At 33.8% G+C, this 22,806-nt stretch overlaps 1 protein-coding gene across 3 annotated transcripts in view; it reads left to right on the top strand.

The window, feature by feature from the left end:
• The window catches only part of Mtrex (Mtr4 exosome RNA helicase), a 111,969-nt gene that overhangs the window by 66,189 nt on the left and 22,974 nt on the right, over positions 1-22,806 (top strand). For all 3 annotated transcript variants that reach the window (XM_074077490.1, XM_074077488.1, XM_074077489.1), the window contains 6 exons: positions 1,044-1,194; positions 2,532-2,704; positions 3,542-3,610; positions 10,926-11,054; positions 17,928-18,038; positions 20,252-20,440. In XM_074077490.1, coding sequence (XP_073933591.1) covers positions 1,044-1,194; positions 2,532-2,704; positions 3,542-3,610; positions 10,926-11,054; positions 17,928-18,038; positions 20,252-20,440 — 822 coding nt within the window. The remainder of the gene's footprint in view (positions 1-1,043; positions 1,195-2,531; positions 2,705-3,541; positions 3,611-10,925; positions 11,055-17,927; positions 18,039-20,251; positions 20,441-22,806) is intronic.

Here is a 22,806-nt window from a genome sequence, read left to right as displayed (position 1 = left end):
TGATAACAAACAAAGTTTAGGAGGACAAAAAGAAATTATTAAAGTGTAGATGAAGCATGGTCTATAAATTTGGGGGAAATATAGTTCAATTTTATATTATGAGAGTCCCAAGATACACATTTGTATCTGACGGTCATTCTGAAATTACGGTGTTCTATCAATGCAGGCTAGTTTACACTACAATAATAAATCCTAGTAACTGGAAGATTTGTCTCACCTGTTACGTGTCCATTGCAGGTTGATAGAGCAGGTTCTGCTTATTATAGTTCTAGAGCCAATCAACTGAAACAACAACCACTTGAACATTATCAATCACTGCCAGAAAAGAAAAAATAGCTTTTCATACCTTCAGTTAAACACTTAGTCAGGAAATGACATGTCCCTTTCCTCCATAACTTTTTGGGCTCAACCACTGAGAGAACAGAAAATGTAATCCGGTCATGGTGGCAAGGCAGAGAGCTAAGCATATTTGCCATTCAGTATTTTAACTGCAGTTACCTACATGATTTTGTTTTTCCCTTTTCTGGAGATTAATTTTTTTTCACTTTGTATTGTTCCACTAAAGAAAAGAACTAACACATTTCTCTAGTTTTTCTTTTTCTTTTTTTTGTTTTGTTTTTGAGACAGGGATTTTCTGGCCTTTATCTCATGATACTTCTACCTCAGCCTGCAGAGCTCTGGGATTACAAGTCATGTATCTGGCTTTGAGAGCTTGTTTGGAGGTTCTAGCAGGGGAGCGCAGCTGCTCCTATACCCTTGACTGAAGAACGGTCCTCCTCTATCTGAAATGGTCATCCTCTTCAACCTAGCACATGGAATGGTGAGGGAGGAAGGGGACACCCACCTAGCCAGCCAGATCAGAGGAATCAACCCTGGCGATCAGTGAGGTCACAGATGTCTCAGCCAGATCGCCCTCACATCCCGTGCATCTGGCTTTGTATTTGTCAACATAGATTAAATTACTAAGCGTTGTAGCAGGGTAAAAATACTCGTGTAAATCTATTTGAGAAATCTACCAAATTGACATGCTTTTTCTTTCTTAGGGATCAGCTGATCCACTAAACAGTGCCTTCCATCTGACCTACAACATGGTTTTGAACTTACTACGTGTAGAAGAAATTAATCCTGAGTACATGCTGGAAAAATCTTTCTACCAGTTTCAGCATTATAGAGCCATTCCAGGAGTAGTAGAGAGTAAGTGTGAAAATTACCATAATAGCCTAAACAACAGATGGACTGCATTATTGGTTGTTGTGGCCATTTTTTTTTTTTTTCCCCCTAGTAAGGCAAATCGTGGCCCTTACTTAAAGGGGTATAGAACTGCAGCTGAGTCTTCATAGAGTGGAGTATTTCAAAGTCAAGGTAAGAAGACAATGGCAAGGGCCTGGCGGAGTTGCTCAGGTGGTAGGGCACCTGACCTACCCAACTGTGAAACCCGAGTTCAAACCCCAGGACTGCAAAAAAAAAAAAAGAAAACCTAGGCAAGGCACTTTTATCTTTTCTTTTTTTTTTTTTTTTTTTTTCTTACAGTACTAAGGTTTGAATTCAGGGCCTCATGCTTGCTAGACAGATTCTCTCCTGCTTGAAACACACCTCCATCCCTTTTTACTCTGATTATTTTGGAGATAAATTCTTGCTTTCTGCCCAGGCTGTGATTATTTAAATACAGAATTACCATATGACCCAGCAAGAACTTCATATCTGGGTAGATACCCAAAATAATTGAAAACCTGTTTAAACAAAAGCTTGTACATGGATGCCTATAGTAACATCATGAACAATAGCCAGAGTGGAAACAGTCCCAATGTTTTATCAACTGTTAAATGTTAAAACAAATGTGATCTGTCCATGGAGTGGACTTATTCAGACATAAGTAATGAAGTATATTGATACATACTATAATATGAATAAACTTTGAAAACATTATATTTAGTAAAGGAAGCCAGACATAAAAGGCCACATGTTATATGATTCAAAATATGTGAAATAAATAGAACTGCAAATTCAAAAAGACAAACCATAGCGAAAGATTGACAGAAACAGGAGATAAGATATATTTGTTTAATTGGTATGGAGTTTCTTTTTGGCATGCTGAAAAAGCTCTGGAACTAGAGAAAGGTGATATGTATATTGTCAATGTACTAAATATCATAAAATGGTAAATTTTCTGTGAAGGTGTATTTTACCATGACAAAAATAAGTTGTTAACAATGAGTTGGAGGTATAATGGAATAAGTGGAAGAGGGCTCATGAGAAACAAACTTCAGGCAGGGAGTGGAATCATAGATAATTAGGTTAGCTAGGAGGACAGCTACTATAGGAAGAAGCAGAGAAGTTGAATCTTAATAGAAAAGGGGATCAACTAGACATCATGCCTTACACTCGTCTCTGAATAATCTTTTTCTTAAAACTTTTCGTATAATTCACAAGAACTTTGTTCTCTATAACCATGGCAGAAAAAAATAGATGCCTTGGTTGTAAATTATTTAAGCTGTGTTATTTTTCATATCATAAATGTGTTTTGTTTACAGAGGTAAAGAACTCAGAAGAACAGTATAACAAAATAGTAATTCCCAATGAAGAAAGTGTAGTCATCTATTACAAGATTAGACAACAGCTTGCCAAACTGGGTAAAGAAATTGAAGAATATATTCATAAACCTAAATATTGCTTACCATTTCTACAACCAGGTCGTTTGGTAAAGGTATGTCATTGTTTCTTTATAAAAGAACTCGAATATTTCAGTATTTTAAAATATTTTGGATAAAGGACTCTTGTATTTTCTTTATCTTGGGAAAGTGTATCCTGCTGCAGTAATTAATCTTCATTAGTTATATTGTCTTACCTGTTTCATATGGCATTGCTTTTAGGGGCTTATATGAAGGCCTGTTAAACACATTCACAGGAAATCAATGCAAGTCAGCTCCCTGTATAGCTATCCTTATCTCAACTAGCAAAAACCCTTGGTCCTTCCTATTATTGCTTATACTCTCTTTTCAACAAAATTAGAGATAAGGGCAAAATAGTTTCTGTCAGGTAGCAAGGGGGTGGAGGGGGAAGGAGGGGGTGGGGGGAGGGAAGGGGGGAGAAATGACCCAAACATTGTATGCACATATGAATAAAATAAAAATTAAAAAAATAAAAAATAAAGGCCTGTTAAAAACTGCTGGTTTTCATATGGGTAAATATAAATTGAAATAGTTTTGAACTTGTCATAACATATTTCCAAGTATGAAATCAGTTTTAGGTCTTAAATTACTTAAATATGAAAGACTTAAAATATTTTCAGAACAAATGCACTATCATTTTTAGCATGTGCTTGCCAATTGAGAGATTGCTGTTATTGCTGTTCTAGGGACCTATGAAATCTGTTGTTGATTTGTTTTCTGTAGTGTTAGTATTTCTTTCCTTAAATTTAGCAGTGATCTTTTAAAACAATATTAGGACAATTCAAATGTCTCATGAGCTTATAATGTATGTATGTATAGAGGTTATGATTGCCTTTTACATATGAACATTAATTTTTTTATTTTATTTTCAGGTAAAGAATGAAGGAGATGACTTTGGTTGGGGAGTAGTGGTGAATTTCTCAAAAAAGTCAAATGTTAAGGTAAACCGTTGGCCTTAAGTAAAATTACATACATATTTTTATGTTTTTTTCAGACTCATGAAGTTGGTTTAAGTAACAATAACAATACCTTAATAGAAAGAACTGATTTTTTGAACAATTGTAAATTTTTCCTTGAAGAAATACGGTTTTTTCCCAACAACATCAAAATTTTAGTTTCATGATACTTTACATTTCTCCCCTGAATTTATCAGGGTTCTTTGTTTTTATCCATTGTTGATAATTTTACTCTTTCAATTGATAATTAGAGAAAGAATCATCTCTGACATTGAAAAATAGAATTTTGCTTTAGATACATGTTAGAGACTTGAAAAGAAATTAGGAGAACTGATCAATTTTTCTTACTCTGCCTAAATGGAGGCAGTAATAAAGTTGACTTTGGTCAGTGTTTGTATAAGTTTTTGGAAAAGATTATTATTCATAAAGTCAAGCATATGATCTTGTTAATCTGTTAGAAGATTATGATACTATACCATTATTAGAATACAAAATAGAATAAAAAGCAAAAACCACATGATCATCTCAAAGTACACCTAAGAAATACTAGACAAAATTCAAAACCCTTTCAAGATAAAAACACTCAACAAACTAGGAATGTAAGAATCATCTCCTAAACCTGATGAAGGGTACATTCAATACCCCTACTACTGACATTATTCTTAATGAAAGACTGGACATTTTTCCCTAACATTAAGAAAAAGAATCTACTTTATTATTTCTAATATAGAACCACTATATTAGAGGTTCTAGCCAGGGAAACTGGGCAAGAAGATATTAAACATATCCAGATTGGAATGTGTAAAGCTCTGAGTTCAAATCCCAGTTCTGACAACAGAAAGGGGAAAAAGGAAAAGAAAGCCTCAAAGTACATAAACTGAGACCTTGAAAGCTTTTGTTGTACTTGTTGTTTGATTTAGGTTGTTTGATTTATTGATTAATCCCACTGAAGAGTTTAATAGGGATATTTAGTTCAGTAATTACTGCCATTTCAATAAATTGTCATCTATATTAGCAATTATTAATTTACAGGATTTTTTGAAATACTATCACATTCATTCTCTCATGATGCCAATTTATCATGCATAGATACAAAAAAAAAATTCCCTGTGTTCACTTGCTTGGAAAAAAGTAGCAAGCAAATAACAAAAATATAAGACAGAATTAAATAAATAATTCAGAAAAGCTATAAGAAAAGTGCCTTTAGGTCAGAGCAGCAGAAGAAATTATATCTAAGTTTTTGGAGATATCTCAGAAGGAAGAGAATTTAAAAATTTTAAATGGAACCTTGAATCATGAGAATTTCATTTAATGTATATACATTGGTGGAGGAGCATGGGTGTGCAGCAGTCCCAGAACATGTCAGGTGACAGAATAATCTTTAAAAAGTATTATAAATAATCATTAGGATTTAGGGCTTAAGTTTATTGATGCTTTATCTAAAAATTTGAAAGTAATGGCTGTGTTGAAGGCTAGTCTATTGCTTCATGGATTATGTGGGTTACTTTGGTTTAGTGGTCCATGTGTGCATGCCCACGTAATCATATTTTGGACTTGCTGAGAATTTTTGAGCTGAAGATTGAAATGATCAGAAGTTCACCTGATGAACATGCTTAAAGGATATTGGAAGGAGGTATCGCAATAGCTTCAAAGGTCCATTAAGAATACTCTAGATCTTGTTTGCCATAGCATTTTACTTTTTTTATATTTTTTTTGTCATTTTCTTAGTGGTTGTTAGGGTTTTCCATTTATATGCTAAATTATTAGCATACACTTTAGACTTATGCTGACTTATATTCAGTGATCATAGCAATTCTCTTGTGGAGCTTTTTGTTTTTGTTGGTTTCTTGTTTGTTTTTGCTTTGCAGTGCTAGGAATTCATTCTAGGGTCTTGCAAGTGCCTGTGGTATTGTTGTAATACAGATACCATCTGTAAATATCATATATTCAGTGATACATTATTGTAATTGTAGTCTTCACTTTGGTGCTGGATTTAGATCTCAGGGCCTTGTGCATGCTGAGCAGGCTCCCTACTGCTAATCTGTGACCCCATCCATTATGTGACCTTTACAGAAGTTTACAAAAGAAAAGAGAGCCATTGCATATTTATGTTGGGTTTTTTGGGGGGTTTTTTAACCTTCTTATTGTTTCTGGGTTTCTTTATTTCTTCTGGGGATTTGAGTTATCTGAAGTTACTGCTTTAGCCCAGAACAGACTTACTCCCACCCACGTTCCTTATACTGCCAAATAAACACTGCATTTTGTTGTGTTGCTCAGTGATAAAAGTCACATGTTTATAAACTGCCTCTTAAATCACTTAAGAGAAAAATACTCATTTATTTGGTCTTTTATAATTACATAATTACCTTTACCAGTGTTTTCTTATTTTGTTTTGTTTGTGTGTATTCATGTGTCTAGTGTCACTTGCCTTCAGCCTAAAGATCTTCCTTTAGTATTTCTTGGGAGGCAGTTCTTTTAGCAACAGATTTCTGTTTTTGTTTATCTGGGAATGTCTTCAATTTGTCTTCATTTTTGGAAAATAACTTTGTTAGATATAGGATTCTTAGTTAACAGTCTTGTTTTTTAATTTTTTTGGGGGGGTGGAGGGTTGTTCTTTGAATATACCAGTCCCCTGCTTTCTGGACTCCTTTGTTTCTTCTGAGAAGTTTCTGCTGTTAATATTGTTGGTGTCTATGTTGTAAGAGATGGGTTTTTTGTCTTGCTGCTTTCAGGATTTTGTCCTTATGATTTGGCTTTATGCATTTTTACTATGATACATTTATCTGTATACATTTATCTGTCTGTGTACTCCTTTGCATTTATCGTGCTTGGAGTTCAGTGAATTTCTTGGATATATTTTAAAAAAAAAAAAAAGTAATAAGTTTGGGGATTTTGTAGCTCTTATTTGAATTTTTTCCCTCTCTTTCCATTCCTTGTGGAACTCCTTATGGGATTTAAGTTGAACTTCGTTTCTTATGTTTTTATGAGGCTCAGTTCATTTATCTTCATTCTATTTGTTTTCTTTGTTCTTTGGATTTGAAAATCTTTATCTATCTGTCTTTAAGTTTGCCTAGTGTCTTTTCTACCGTTCAGATCCACTCTTGGGCCCCTGTAGTGATTTTTTGTTTGTTTCTGTTGTTGTACTTTTAAACTCTAGAATTTCCTTTTGATTTTTTTTATATAACTTCATTTAACTTATAGTTCCTATTTGACACTACGTTGTTATTATACCTTCCTTTTCTTCCTCATTATTCAGTTCTTTGAACATATTTACAATGGCTTCTTTCAAGTTTTTGTTTAACTCATCACTGAGGTCACATAGGTATTTTCTTTTGCCTGCCTTTTTTTCTGATTTAGATCATAGATCATACTTTTTTGTTTCTTTGCATATGTCATTTTCTAAATTAGAAATCAGATATTTTAGATAATGTAGTAATTCTGGGTTCCTCCTCTGTTGCAGACTGTTGTTATCATTTACTTACTGTAAATGTAGCAGTTACTGTAAATCTAGCCAATATTATGTTATTTGGGTGAAGATACTTCTGCCTCACTTGTCTCTGCATCCCCCAACCAGCATAAAAGCCTTTTTATGTTGCTCTTGGGGTGGAAGAAAGGGGACATAGCCTTAGATGTGCCCATAGTCACTCTTGGATGGTGATGATTCTTGCAAGAGTCTCTGGACTGTATGTTTCTTTGGAAATATCCAGCTGTTAAGCTCCACTAGGAGGAAGGCTTTCCCAGCAGTCTTCTTAAAATCCAGGTTCAATCCTGCAAACTAGATGGACTATAATGTAGCATATCTCCAGTGATCTACAAATTACCTTTCCTTAGAGCTACCATTTTTGAGAGTTCCGTGAACTTTCCCAGGCTCCATTGCAAATGATATCAGTTCTTTGGGAAGATACTACAGCTACCTGTTTTAAGGTCTGGTTCTCCTCCTAGGCAGTATCTCTGAGCCAAAGTTTTAAAGCTGGATGTGAGGACAGTTGTTCACTTTCCTCTGATTGCTATTCCTGTTTTACGGAACTTAGGGCTTAGAAGGTACATGGATATAGTAGCTTCAGTTTTCTCTGCTTGCTTCTCCTAACAAGCCAAGGAAAAGGATAGGTGCCCTCCAGTAGTTTTAGCTTCACCGTTCTGTCTTGATGAGCTGGGATGAGTGGGAGAGTGAGTTTTGACTTGCTCTTCTTACTAAATTTTAGATTTTTCTTGAGTGGGTGTTTCCTAGAACCATTTCCAGAGACTTTAAATGCTCGATTTTTCATAATAGTCTCCAGTTTTGCTGGGAAGTGGGTTTGTGGAACTCCTCACTTTGCCATGCCAGTACTATAGTATATCTAAGATTTTATATTTCTAGGAAGAAAATTATTGATAATTACAGTTGTATGCACACCCAGACAGTTTTTTTTTTAATTTTTGCCTCTGTTGGTCCTTAATCCATTTATAAAAATAATACTTGTTCATGAGAGTTCTTTTAGGCAAAGATAGATTGAGGACTAGAGTGGAACTTTTTTTTCTGTTTAAATTGACGGCGGATCAAATTTTTCCACTGAGCTACTTGCATTTGTCTGTTAACTAAAAATATGAAGTTCATTTTTATTTATTTTGGAATCTAGGTCAGAAAAATAATCCAAAGATTTTTGTGGCAAGTTGAGTTTGCCAGAGACAAAGAATAGACTCTGGTGAAAATATTGTGAGTCATTTTAAGGATATAAAATTTTAATTTTTAATATTTATTTATATTGTTTCTTTGCATTCTACAAGTTTAGGATTAGCAAAACTATGTTTTAATTTGGTCAACTTCAATTTATAGCAAAAAATTGGTCACATTTTAAAAGGAATGAAGGAACTTTAGGAGAAAGAAAGTTATGATTAGGAAATAAGAATTAAAAAATGAACAAAAATTTGAGTAATCAAAGTAAGATAACTCAATTGAAAATTTGGTTTAGAACACTTAGTAACTATTTCCCTTTATGTGAAAGATGATGCTGACCCATCTTTACAAAGTAGAGAACTAGACTAAGTTAGGTGAGAAAATTTTTGTTATCTTAGGAAATTTTTTTAATAAATTTTCACTTAATGTTATAATTAAGAAAGCTTTCCAGTGCATTTCCATAGTAACAGATGAGGCTATTTCCATAATACTGTCTTAAGCTCTACAAAGATGACCATGTATGGTATGTTTTACAGCCAGTTCTGTGGTTGTTTTATTGATGAAGAATATTAAATTTGAAAAACCTACAGAATTGGAAGTAAACCCAACAGCAGAGTTAACATTTCTAGATTATCTATATATATATCAGTTAATTAATTAATGCTCATTAATGTTAACAGGTTTCTTTTGTCAAGATACCAAGTGTCCCCTAACACTTTAGAGTTAATTCATTGTTGTAGAATTCATCTTCAATATGGTTGTCCATCTCCCCACCCCTCCAAAAAAAAAAAAAAGACTATTTCTGAGTTGAATCTCCTTACAGTTGTTGGCTCCTTAGGAGAAATTGATAGTTAATCATAAACATTTGTTTAGTTCATTGGCTATATATATTCTAATCTTTGGAGACAGAGATGATCCAAGCAAAAAATACTATCCATCTTTGCTTTATGTCTGTACTACACTGAAGAATGTTTTGAAACTTACTTTTAATAACCTTAACTGGGAAAAAAGTAATGCTGAGAAAAAGCTAGTTTTCCTTTTGGATAAATGGAGCTTAGCTTTCTTTGAGGAAACTTGAACTGAATGACTTAAGATAATTGTGATTTTCTTTGTGGTTTATATTTAGAAATAGGGTTTACTTTTATTAAATAATGTTTTTTTCCAGAAAGGGATTATAGATATGGATGCAGTGTCATTTATTGACACATTTTCTTTCTGGTTTTTTGTTGTTGTTGTTGTTGCTTTTTTCTTTTTCTTTTTTTTTTAACCTGGGATAAGAACTCAGAGCTTCAGGTTTGCTAGGCAGGTACTCTACCGTTTAAGCAAGCCTTCAGCCCTTTTTGCTCTGGTTCTTTGGAAATAGGGTCTCTTTTTGCCCAGGCTGGCCTGGACCATGATCCTCCTATTTTCTGTTTTCTGTCATAGCTGAAAAGATAGGTATGTAGCAGCATGCTCAGCTTTTTTCCACTGAGATGGGGATTTCGAGCTTTTTTTGTTGGAGCTGTTCTAGAATGTGATCCTCCTGATCTCAGCCCCTCACATAGCTTGGAATGACAAGCACATGTCACTGGGCCTCGCTACTTGTTGAGGACTCACAGGTATTTGCCCAGGCTAGCCTTCAACCACGATCTTCCAGATCTCAGTCTTCTAATATACTCATTTTTTTTCATATTTTTTAATATCCAGTGAAGAAACCACACCGTCAGGGCTTTGCCGTGTTCCTCCTCAATCACAGTAACTTTCTTTTTATCTATTTTATGCAGAAGAGCTCATTTAGACGTTTAGACCTTACAAAAAGGTGTATTACTGTTTGAAATACATTCTTCTCAGGCATACATTATCATAGTGCAGAAGATGTGATTAGTCCTGAGATCTTCAGAATCATGTTTTTCTTAGTTAATATAAAAGACTTAGTGAAATGATGTGAAGACATACTATAGAAGTACCAATGTACTTGTTAGGAAAAATGCCGCTCACAAAGAAAGCTCACAAGAAAAGTCTCACGTCCATAGAGCAAAGTTTAATGGCAGGCCCAAACTGCCAGGCTGGCCGGGGAAAAGATGGCACAACAGTGATTCTGGGCCAGGCATGGCTTTTATACAAGGGGGAGGTTAAGGAAGTTAGTACATGCTGTCTTAGAGCACGGGAACTTCTGTTCAGGGCGGGGCTGTCCTTGGAAGTTTCTCAGGTGAGGTCTGAGGATAAAATGGCTGCCGATTTATAAATGGCGACATTATTATTCTATCAATACTGATCTGTAAAATAATGTACTCAATTTATTTTACATGTCATTTAATTAGAATGATTTGGAGATAGTCTCATTTTCTGCTACTGATGATTTTGTTTTTTCTAATTCTGCAATAATATAAACTAATTATTAAGAACTTAAAAGTGGCATTTTATGTCGCAGCTTGCAATGATCGTACCATTAAATTTACAAATAATGAATTATTGCTGTGTTTTCTCATCCAGTGGAACAAGTTGAAGGATGCAAAGATAATCTTCTTCACTGTATGAAGTAAACACTTCACAGTATATGCCAGTCATAATGCTAAAAGCTGAAATATAGGCCCTGGGCCCATGGAACTTAAAATTTGTGGGCCAGTTTTCAAGAATTAATGAACTTCCTTTATTCTGTTTTTCCAGCCTAATTCTGGTGAACTGGATCCTTTATATGTAGTAGAAGTACTTCTGCGCTGCAGCAAAGAAAGCTTAAAAAATTCAGCTACTGAGGCTGCAAAACCAGCCAAGCCTGATGAGAAAGGAGAGATGCAGGTTTGTATTTTACTTTTCATCTTCAGATTTCAGATATTCTGTGAATTATCACCACTAGTTTTAATGTAATTGCAATGAACATACTTTCATAACTCCTAAATTAGAAGTGTTAAGGTATTTCGACATAGCCATCTAAAATATAGTAGGGTGATTCATAAAATTCTAGTTTTCTTTTTATGACCTGGTAGTTAATGACAAAGAGAAAGGTAAAGCAAATTTAATAATTCCAATTTCACATGAAAGTGGATTTTACCAGGCTTATAAAGCATTTTCGTTATCATTGGTGACTGAATGATTTTACAATTTGGATTGCTCTTTGCTGTTTATTTCATTCCTGTGGAAATAATTATTGAAACATTGTTTTCATGATGAAAAATTACTATTGAAGTTTTCTTAATTAAAATTGTTTAATTCAGATATCTTTAATTAAATGTAGCACATTTGAAAAAACATGACAAAAAAAGGAAAGAAAAATAAATTGAAAGTAATTAAAAAACATTTGACTTGCCACGTGAGATACTCCCTTTCTGTACTAGAGATTGGCCCCAGTGCCTTGTGCATGCTAGGCAACCACTCTACCACTAGGCATCCCTGGACATCCCATTTCTAGACATTTTTTGAATAGATAAAATTAATTGTTGATAAAATCTTACTGCAGAGATTCTAAGTTACCTATATGAAGTCCAACATTATGGTAGAATTTTCTTGTTTTCAAAACAATTTCTTTATAATTTAATATAGGAAATTATATTTGTTATAATAAGCTTTGTTTCTAGAAAGTACAATTTGCCACTGTGGTATCATAATCATAGACTGCTTCTTTGGATAAATAAATCATTATGGGATTTGGAATTCACAGTATTTTTTAAAATAATTTTTATATACTCTGTGACTGTAAGGGGATTGCAGCTTAATGAAGGAACATTTTGTACTTCTTCAAAAACTTAGGTGAACCTCAAGATGTATCATGCCTAAGGCAGGAAATTAATAAGGTAGGTTTTATCAATGAAGTAGTCAGATTTTAACGAACTTGTTGGGAAAACTATACTTTTTGGAAGGCATTGGAATTTTTTCAGTTAAGAATTAAATTCTCACCACAGGAAGCAACATACAGAGCATGAAACTCCCCTCTTCAGAAAGAACTCCAAGTTGTTCTGTTCTACCTTTGAATGACAATGGTCGAATAATAAAACAGGAGGACTATACCTTGCAAAGCAGAATATGTGTGTGTGTGTATATATGTATATATGTATGTATATTGTTTGTTTGTTTGCTTTATAGATGACTTGTCTTGAATAGTCATGCAGGTACTAAGGAAACTCAGCTCTCAACTACAATTATCTAGCACTATTCAGGGTAGGTTAGAACCAGACTTCCATTGCATGAGATTTGCAGTGAAAATGGGGTTTTCTTTTTTTTTTCTTTTCCTCTCTTTTTGAATGTATGTGATGCCAAACTTAGCTTTTTATCATACTTTGTACAAGTCTACTTGGTAAAGTGACTTTTCCTTTTACCTATGAGATAAATATTACTTAACTTTTTTTTTGGAGAAAGTTTAGAGAGAATATGTGTGGAAAGAGAGAGAGAGAGCACATGTATGCACATGCCAGCTCTGGATTACAATTAACTAACAGAGATTGACAGATTTAATGATATGTTCTAAACATCGCTTACAGTTTATCACTGATGCTTTGCCAACTTTAAAGGTATCTGACCACTGTGCCTTATTGTAGCCACCTTGTGAGTTAATGAGACTCATACTGTTAAGAGTCAATATCATAATTACAGGGTCCAGATAAATGATTTCTATCTTATTTCTTTAATCAAAAAACTCACTAAATCATTCATTGTTAGGTAAAAACATTAATAAAGAGATGTAGAAAACTGTAGTTCATACCTATAGACTTATAATGTATAACAACTGCTTGAAGCTTAAGATACAAACATTGAGATTTAGCAGTTTGGACACTTGTTTACATGAGAGTGTTGTAATATAATATTTCAAATTTATTCTTTTTTTTTTTTTTTTTAAGATGGGGCTCCAGTAATCCTCCTGCCTCATCCTCCAAATAGCTGGCACTGCACATGCACACCGCCATGTCCAAACCAGAGTTTTAAATGAACTTTGAACATATTTAAAATAATCTTGGGGCAAGTTTTAAAGTAGCTAACTTAAATGGTGTTAAGTCTGATATCTGTGCTTCCTCAAGGACAGTTTCTATTATTTGCTAACTTTTCTCTTTATGTGGGTCATACTTTGTTGTTTCCTTTACATGCATCATTTCTTACTGTAACCTAGACATTTAAAATAATAGTGTAGTGACTCTGGAAATTAGATTTTTCCCACTCCCTACAAGTTTATTTTTATTACTGTTTTCTTAGTTACTTGTTTAGTGACTTTTCTGAACTAGTTGTATTAAATATGTTGGGCTTTTTTTTTTTTTTTAATCTTGTTTAGGCACTGAAATCTTTGCTTGGCTAGTTTAGTAGTTAGGTAATAATTGCTCAAAGATTTCCTTAGATGGCCTGCACCAATTAGCATTACCTAACTTCTGTATGTGTAATCTCTTGGTTAGAGAGGTGAGGTGTTAGGCCTTTTCAGGTCTTTCTTGAGAATGCACATAGCCCAGTGCATGCTTCTAAATTCCCGGAAACAAGTGGGAATTTTTCAGATACCTCGATGGACATTTTAGTCCCCAACTTTTACTTTTAAGGGTTTTAGTTAACCTTTAACTTGTGTCCACTGTTGTCATCTGTCATCTCAGGCAGCCGTGATTAAACAATTGTCTCATTATATTGGACACATGCCCCTGGGGAAAAGGTTGCTTGCCCTGAGCAAGCTCTTAATCAGGTCAAATGAAGACAGCTTGTGGATGTAGTCTTCCAGGGAATGACCAGACAGGTGAGATAATGACAGTTCTCTGGAAAGGGGGCTTTGAAGTAAATACCAACTTCTTTCATTTTCCAGTGGGTACCAGACTTGTTTTCACTATGATTACAGGTTGTTGTTTTTCAAACTACTTTGGAGCTGTGGAGTAGAAGGAGAAGTTAAAATGCCATACAAAGCTTGTTATTCTTACCAAGGATAACCTTTTTCCTCAAGGAAAAGTCAGCCATTTTCCTTGAATAAATGCTCCCTGGGTAGTTTTCAGCTTGTGAATAATTTCCAAAATTGTGAAGAAGTTGAATTTGACAGTTTTACCAATGTTGTCATTGCTTTTACCAAGAAGAGAATTTTGGAGGTCATGTTCTATTTTCACTGACATTCTTGAATAAAGTTAGAGAAGACACCCAGTTTATAGAATAGATTATTATATTAGTCAGCTCTTAAGTTTGATCAAGGCACAAGTTCATTTTTTTAATTCTAAAATTTAATCAGTAGCACACTGGCTTAAATAAATCTGCCTTGACATGATAGAAGTCATTTGGCTCAAAAACAATTTGTTTGAATGAAAAACTACCTTGTATTTAAGCCTAATAGTCTTGGTGTAAAGAAATTACATTCCTCCAAATTCATTTAGAGTGTTTTGACTTAAATACATATTGAATTCAACCTTAAATACATAAAACATTCTTGTTTTATACAATCAAATGAGTTTTTTTATTTTTCTACTATTTTAAATTATGCACATGTAGAAAAATTGTGCATTCCTTCCTCTGGATGTTTGCTGCCTGGTACATTACTGATAATTTTTCATATCCTAAGTCTTCTCATTCCAGCTACAGCATCTGGGATTTGTATAAGTCACAAACTGTTGGTTCAGAACCCAGTGCAGCTCACATTTTAAAGATGATATCTTTAAAAATGGGTTGGACAGTTTGAAAATAAAATTGATAGTAAAGTATTATAATATGAAAATAATGCTGAAAGAGAAAGGCAAAATGTAGATGGAATAGTGATGTTGCAAAAGTCATCCATAGATGATGAAACTTAATACTTAAATGTTTGATGAAAATAGTATATTTGCCTTTAAAGGATCTTACTATAAAAGGGGACAGTAGTAATTTTACTGTAGAAAACTGTAAGCAAATACCACCTTAATCAAGTGATCAAAGTTGGTATCATTAATGTTAATCAATGGGCTGAAAAGAACAAAACACGGTTTCTGCCCAGAATGTACAACCTTAATCTGATGATTAGGCAAAACCCTAATGGCAGGCCATTCTACAAAACTAAAGTATTGAAAGAAAGTCAGTCTTGAGAGAAAAACTGAACAGTTGTTCCAGCTTAAGAGAGACTATTGCAACTAAAGTCATCCTACCTTTTTTTACGAGGGAGGTATTAAAAAAGACATTTTGGGAAAAGTAGGTAAAAAAGTCTTAAGAAGTGTAAGTTAGGTCAAGTTTCTGTATCAGCATTAAAATTCTCTTTTTAAATACTGTGTGGAGAGAGAAGGAGAATATGATAAAACAGATGTGAAAAATGTAAATAGTTATTGGAATAGTTACGTGGAAGCTCTTTATGCTATTAATGCAACTTTTCTATAGATTTGAAATTATGAGACTGTCAAGACTAAAAGAACAAAAAAGGAGGCAGATATTCTTAAGACTAGAGATATGACCCTCAATTGAACCCTGGACCCAAAAGTGTAGTAGTAGTAATAATTTATAAAGTTTACTATTGGGTCAAGTGGGAAAAATTTATGTATGGGCTTTCTGTTAGGTGGTGTGATTTTTTTTTAGAATTTTTTAATTGTGGCTATACAGGATAATGTGCTTGTTCTTAAAAGATGCATGCTCTTAAATGATGTATGCTAGAGAAATGAAGTGACATTGTATGTAACTCTATTTCAAATGATTAGAAAATGAGAACAAAAATGAAGGCAGGAAGACAGAAATAACATCTTCCCCCAAAAACAAAACTGTAAGGACGGACAGATAACATTGTTAATAGTTTGCTAAATAAATAGTTTTAGCAAACTTCTAGCAGTTTGGAAAACTAGTTGAGAAAATACCACAAATAGTTCATAGTATTGTTCATTTGTTTTTAAGTAGAAAGCTAGCTAATAATGTTACTGTACCGCAAAAATAAAAAGTAAAGGTAATTTTATAAAGACTGAGAGACAGAAAGAATGTAAATTGGTTATCAGGTTTTAAAAGTGGAGACTTTGTAATAAACTAGACTTCTGGCTTTAAAAAAATAAAAAAGACCTCTAAACACTAGTACTGCATTCCTGCCTATTCCTGCCTAGTACAGTAGTTCTTTTTAAACAATGTATGCTCTTTCCAGTTTTTCAGTCTTTTTGCCACTTAAAATGGGACAGATACTTTTTTTTTGTCCATTTGAGTATATGATCCTGCTATTTTAACACTTACATGCATATTTGTTTACATTTGCAGGACATTTGTTAGACTAAACTTATTAAAAATGTACGTTAGTAACTTAAACATGTGTACTTTGCCTTATATTCACGACAGTTAAATAAAATGAGTGTAATTTTATCTCTGTTTCTATGAATGTGGAAACGAAAGCTTTAAAAGGTTAGAAACTTACCTAAGGTCACACACCTAGCTGAAGATTGAGTTCAAATGCAGGTAGCCTTGATTTTAGAACTTAAACTCAGAAGTATTGTTTCTGTTCAATAAATCACTAAATATATTTGTTACCAGCAAGCCAGTGACAATTGCTTTTTAACTAGTGGTGTCTGTAAAAATAGCTGTGGAAAACCACTATATTGACATCTTTGGACCTGTGAAATTGTTAAGCACACCTAAATGTTATAGAAGCCCTCCAGATTTGAGAGTGGTTTAAGGGAGCCAAATGATACGTATTTGATAGTGAGGGCAGTGTATACTTGACTGGAGAAAACATGGATGAAAGTTACTGCGTACATGTTTTCTGCTAGATCATGTCTAATGGAATATAATATTTTCTCTTTTTAAAATACAGTTTTTCTTCTTTATATTCCAGCTTGGTTTTTTGTTTTTTTTTTTTTTTTTTTTTGGTGATACTGGGGTTAAACTTAGAGCCTTATGCTTGGTAGGTAGGCCCTGTACCACTTGAGCCAGTGTTTTTTGTTTTTTTTGGTCATGCTGGGGTTTGAACTCGGGGGTTTCACTCTTACTAGGCAGGCTTGGCACTCTACCACTTGTACCAGTCCTCTAGCCTGTATTTAGCTTATGTAGAACTTAACATACACCTTCCTTGGCCATTTAACCCTTTAAACAGGATACTTCTGTACTGCTATAGTAAATTTGGGGAGTGTCATGCTGGTGTTGAACTCAGAGCCTTGTGCTTGCTAGGCAGGCGCTCTGCCATTTGAACCACAACCTCCCTCTTCCCCCTGCCCTTTTCACATTGGTTATTTTTGAGATAGGACCTTTCTTTATGCCTTGGGCCTGCCTGGAACTCAGTCCTCCTATTTGTGCTTCCCTACATAGCTAGGATGACAGGCACATGCCACACTTACACAACCACCCTCTACCCCACTCAGCCATTGATTGAGATGGAGTCTTGTGACCATTTTGCTCCAGTTGGCCTCTAGCCTTGATCCTCCTGATCTCTGCTTCTGAAGTAGCTAAGATTATAGGCGTGCGTACCACTCCTAGCCTTTAGTACTTTTAAATAATCAAAAAGGAGCCAAATGAACTAAGAACAGAAAAATAAACTGTAGATCCTGTATTGAAGGATCTCTTATTTTTATGTACCATTTATTTGCCTGTCATTTAAAATACTTGAAATAGTTTTTACTTACTAAATAATCTCTACTAAGATAAAAGTTTCAGCGGTAGGTGGTTTCTCAACAATGATTATCAGCATCTTGATACTGTGACATACTGTAAATGCAGCTTTCTTGAATGGATCCAAGTTTAGGAAATGGCAAAATTTGAAAATGTCTAATTTTAATTGTATTATATAACTTTTGTTCTTAGGTTGTTCCAGTTTTGGTGCATCTCCTTTCTGCTATCAGCAGTGTTAGGCTTTATATTCCTAAAGACCTTCGGCCAGTGGACAATAGACAGAGTGTTTTAAAATCAATACAGGTATGCATGTTAGATTTATATTAAAATGTAAATTTTGCATAAATACAAGTAGAGTTTATAAAGAGACAACTGAAATGCTTTTAAATACATTATTTTCACAAAAACTATAAACACTATCAGTAGTGGCAATTTTTTTCCATAAAATTAGTCACAGCAGATATATGATGTCCTCTTTTATGTAAATTTGTCTTTGATTTAAATCCACTAACAAAGTGTATTGCTGAAGGAGGACTTAAAAAAACTGTGCATGACTAGGGTTCACTATCAGTGTGCTGAGTATAACTTGATATGTTCATTCTGAGTGAAAATAACTGGACTGTATGAAATCATCTGCCAGAATTTTGAGTGGAAATAAATGGATAAAATAGTTTTATTTTCAGTAGGAGAAATGACTTTCTAGAAAATTTAATTTGCTAATAGAGAAAAGAAGTGACAAAGTTATTTTGGTCAGTATACAGTTGAGTATCACTTCTTATGCAATAAGGGCTTTAAAGTAGAATATGAAAGTACAGGGATAAAGAGGATGCTTTCAGTTTGTTGTAGGACTTTCAGGAAACACTCCCAAAGAGTTTTCAAACACTCTTAAACTAGTCTGGAGGTAAATAAATATATCTTAAAAGTTCACTGAAATTGTTCTAGTATCTTGAAAACAGTGACATAATTATGCATAGAAATCCACGTTGGTCATTATTAAGTTAGCATAAATAATGCAGTCATTCTGGAAAAACTGATTACTTTGTGCATCTGAGTTAGGTCAGTTTTTATTTCGTTACACTTAAAATGAAGTTTTGTTGAAGTAAATCTTGGGAAATTTAGGCTTGTCATATTTGTCTTAAATATCACTATACTATATCCCAGGACAAGATATTTTAATATCTTTTTAATTTTTAATTTTTAAAAATTTTAATTTTTAAAGTAACTTCACTTCATCTTAGTTCTGCCTCATTATTTAGTCATATGTTACAGTATTGTTTTCCTTAGTCCCTCATAAACATTAGTCAGCACATGTTAGGAAACCAGAGGAAGAATTGGAAATGAGCCCATTTAAATAACCCTTTGACTAAAGATACCTCTTTTGCTATTTGTTGTATGTTTTTTAACTTTCAAGCTAAAATCATAGTTTTTCTTTGGATGCCTATGATTTGGTTTCTTTGTATATAAAAAATGGCAGTTGATTTATAAAATTGTGTGATTTTTGTACTGGTGCTAAACCCCCTTGAGAGGGCAAACACCCGAGAACTGCTGTATGCACTTAGCAAAGATAATCAGTTTCTTAAGGCAGCTTGCATTATTGGCTTATTTAATACAGAAATGTTCAAAAGTCTTTGAACTCTTATGTTTATTCTTTTTACCCTTTCTTTCTTCCCTTTCCCTTCCCTCTTGTCTCATCTCACTATGTTGCCCAGCCAGTGTCAGGCTCTTAGGCTTAAGTAATCTTCATGTCTCGGTCTCTCATGTACCTGGACTATAGATGTGTACCACTGTGCCCAGCTAATGGTGTGTCGTCTTTGTGTATGCATGCACAGATACACACAACACATACTTTACTATTTTATTTTTTTTGGCATACTTAGGATCAAAGTTAGTGTAAGGCAGGTGCTAACTAGCCATATTCTATCTAGCTGATCTTTAAGGTCTATCTAAGATCCTGAAATTCTCCCAGTGTGATACCAGCCTTTCATGAGCTATTCTTTCTTGGAACTCATGTGCTCTCTATATTTGACAGTTAATCATGTAAAATTAGCAAAAGGGATCAGTACCTTTAAAAAAGTTCATGATATTCAACACAGTAGTGCCCTACCTAGAATTTAACACCAAAGAAATGATATAAACACTGAAAATAATATGTACATAGAGATGTTTAATACAGGATTATTTATCGTGGCAAGGTGTTACACCAATATATATACACAATAACAGGTTTATGAGTAAGTCATGCCACATCCAGAACTATTGAACTATGCAATGCTACATTTATTAGTGAAGTACATATATTCCTATATCTTTAAATTTTAGCATAGCAATTAAAAAGGAGTTTTCTAGCTGGGTGTGGTAGTATGTATCTATAATCTCAGCATCTGGAGAGCTGAGGGATGAGTTTTTAACTACATCAGTCTTTTTATATCTATGTGCATAGAATAACTGCGAAAGAAAATACTTAGTCTTACAAATTTTGTATATGAGAAAAAATGAATTTTCTTACTTTGTTTCAGGAAGTTCAGAAACGTTTTCCTGATGGTGTTCCCTTATTAGATCCTATTGATGACATGGGAATTCAAGATCAAGGACTGAAAAAAGTCATTCAGAAAGTAGAGGCTTTTGAGCATCGAATGTATTCTCATCCACTTCACAATGATCCAAATTTGGAAACTGTGTATACACTTTGTGAAAAAAAAGCACAGGTATGCAGAAACTTAGTTTTTATACTTAAATTATATGTATTATATGTGGTTTTCATTGTCTTGTCCTATTGGGTTTCTTTTCAACTAAAATGGGAGTGTCTAGCTATTGTGTTTTGCTATAGTTGAGTAATTTATGTGATTCTTCAATGTGTCCAAGTCAGTGGTTTTTAGTACATTCACAGATAGCTACAACCATCACCACTATCTAATTCTAGAACATTTTCTTCACCATAACAGAAACTTCTTACCCATTAGCAGTCACTTTATATTTCCCTCATCCTTCGGCCCCTGGCAACCATAAATCTGCTTTATGTCTATGTGGATTGGCCTATTCAGAACATTTCATATAAATATAATCATATAATATGTTGCCTTTGTGTCTTCCTTCTTTCACTTAGAATAATGTCTTCAAGGTTCATCCATGTTGTAGCATGAATAAGTACTTTATTCCCTTTATGGCTAAATAATGCTTAATTGTATGGATATACCATAGTTTGCTTACCTGTTTACCAATTGATGGTCATTTGGTTTTATTCCATGTTTTGGCTTTTATGAATAATGCTGCTCTGAACATTGTGTTTAAACTTTCTTATGGATTTACATTTTCATTTTCTTTGAGTGAAATTGGGAAGAATCACTGCATTATATGGCAAAACTTATAAAACTTTTCTCAAGTGGCTACTCTATATTTCATTCTCCAACAAGTTGAGATCCAAATTTTCCACATCTTTGCCAACACTTGTTATTGTCTGTGTTTTTTTAGATAGCCATCCTATAGTATAGTTTCCTCTAACCAGTAGAAACATTCTTATAATTGTCATGAATAGTGAATTTAGACAATACTTTTGAAGTAAATCATTTTTGTTTCCACTATCCATTTGTCTTCTACTAGAATGTTTTGTAGTTTACAGATTGCACTTCCTTCTCTAAGCTTGTAACAACTCCTATAACTTTTTTGAAGTTATGTCACTTATTACTTTTGCCAGTACATTTATCTTTCTGTCTCACAGACCAGATTTTTAAGCTCATTAGAGTCATGGGTTCCATGTTAGCTTATTTGCACTCTCCCATAGTGATCTGTTTTTATAAATAGATAACTTATATATATTGACCTTTGGCTTAATAGAGTAATATGTTTAGTTTTAAAGCCCTCTCAGCTTTTTGTGAACTATGATTTTGTAGTGACTGCAAGACACATTTCATGTCCTTTATCCTTGTCTAAGGGGCCTTCAAAATATGACCCTCAACTGTCAACATTTTAAATGCTTACACATTCTGACCTAACTTTCCAACACTGATAAGAATTGAGACTGCAATATAAAGTCCATGCAAACGAAGTTCTTGTACACTTGAAAAATTCATATGAATATATACCTTGGTGTTTATTGGTATAAGTTTATTATATAAATTATACCTGTCCATATAAATGGATATATCAAGTTAGCCATTTAAGAGTTTGGTAGATTTATGTGTACTCTGGAAAATGAATCCTATCGTATCCTATATCAGCCTCCAAGTAACTGGGACTACAGGTGCACACCCCTGTGCCCAGCTTATATTCTTTTATAAATGTGTGCACAAAAATCTAGAGCAGTGGCATGTAGTAGAAATACAATGCAGGTCACACATGTAATTTTAATATTTTAGTCACCATATTAAAAACAAATGGAATTAATAGTAATATTTTTATTTAATCCAGTATGTTTATAATGTAATTTTAACATTTTTATATTCAAAATATAAAATTTACTGAGGAAAATAATTCTAATTATTGAACTGTTTACTAGCTTACAAGTATTATGAACCTCACTGTATTTAGCACAGAGGTTTGCTCTGTTCCTATTGGTACCCTCCAAAAAATCCTATAAAAATTTTTTCTGATAGTCCTGATAAGTCATTACTAGGTTGCATAGAGCAATGTAGCATAGAAATCACTGCTTCCTTCCTATAAAGTGGTGTTGTGACAATACATCAGTTCATAGCAATGTAGATAATTGCTAAGAGCTTATTTATTCTAAAGTTTTAGCCTCAATTTCAACTCCATCACTCACTAGCTCTGTAATTTTGACCAGTTTACTTAGTAATCTCATATGCCTCAGTTTCCTCATCTGTAAAATGTGAATTTGATATTCTCTACCTTTTGGGATTCCTATAAGAATTAAATACTATAAACCCCAGACATAGGGTACATAGGTAATCTCTGAAAAAGCATCACTTCTCCTCCTTAGTTGTAGCTTAATAGTATACAGAATTTTACAGTCTGAGTTTTAACTTCTTGTTTTCTTTTCTTGCGGTACTGGGGCTTGAACTCAGGACCTTGCATTTGCTAGGCGGTCATTCCACTTGAGCCATTCCGCCAGCCCAAC

The sequence above is a fragment of the Castor canadensis genome, chromosome 6 (assembly GCF_047511655.1).
Source record: "Castor canadensis chromosome 6, mCasCan1.hap1v2, whole genome shotgun sequence".
Classification (NCBI taxonomy): domain Eukaryota; kingdom Metazoa; phylum Chordata; class Mammalia; order Rodentia; family Castoridae; genus Castor; species Castor canadensis.
Note: the sequence above shows the minus strand (reverse complement) of the source record. Positions and strands in the feature narration are given on the sequence as shown.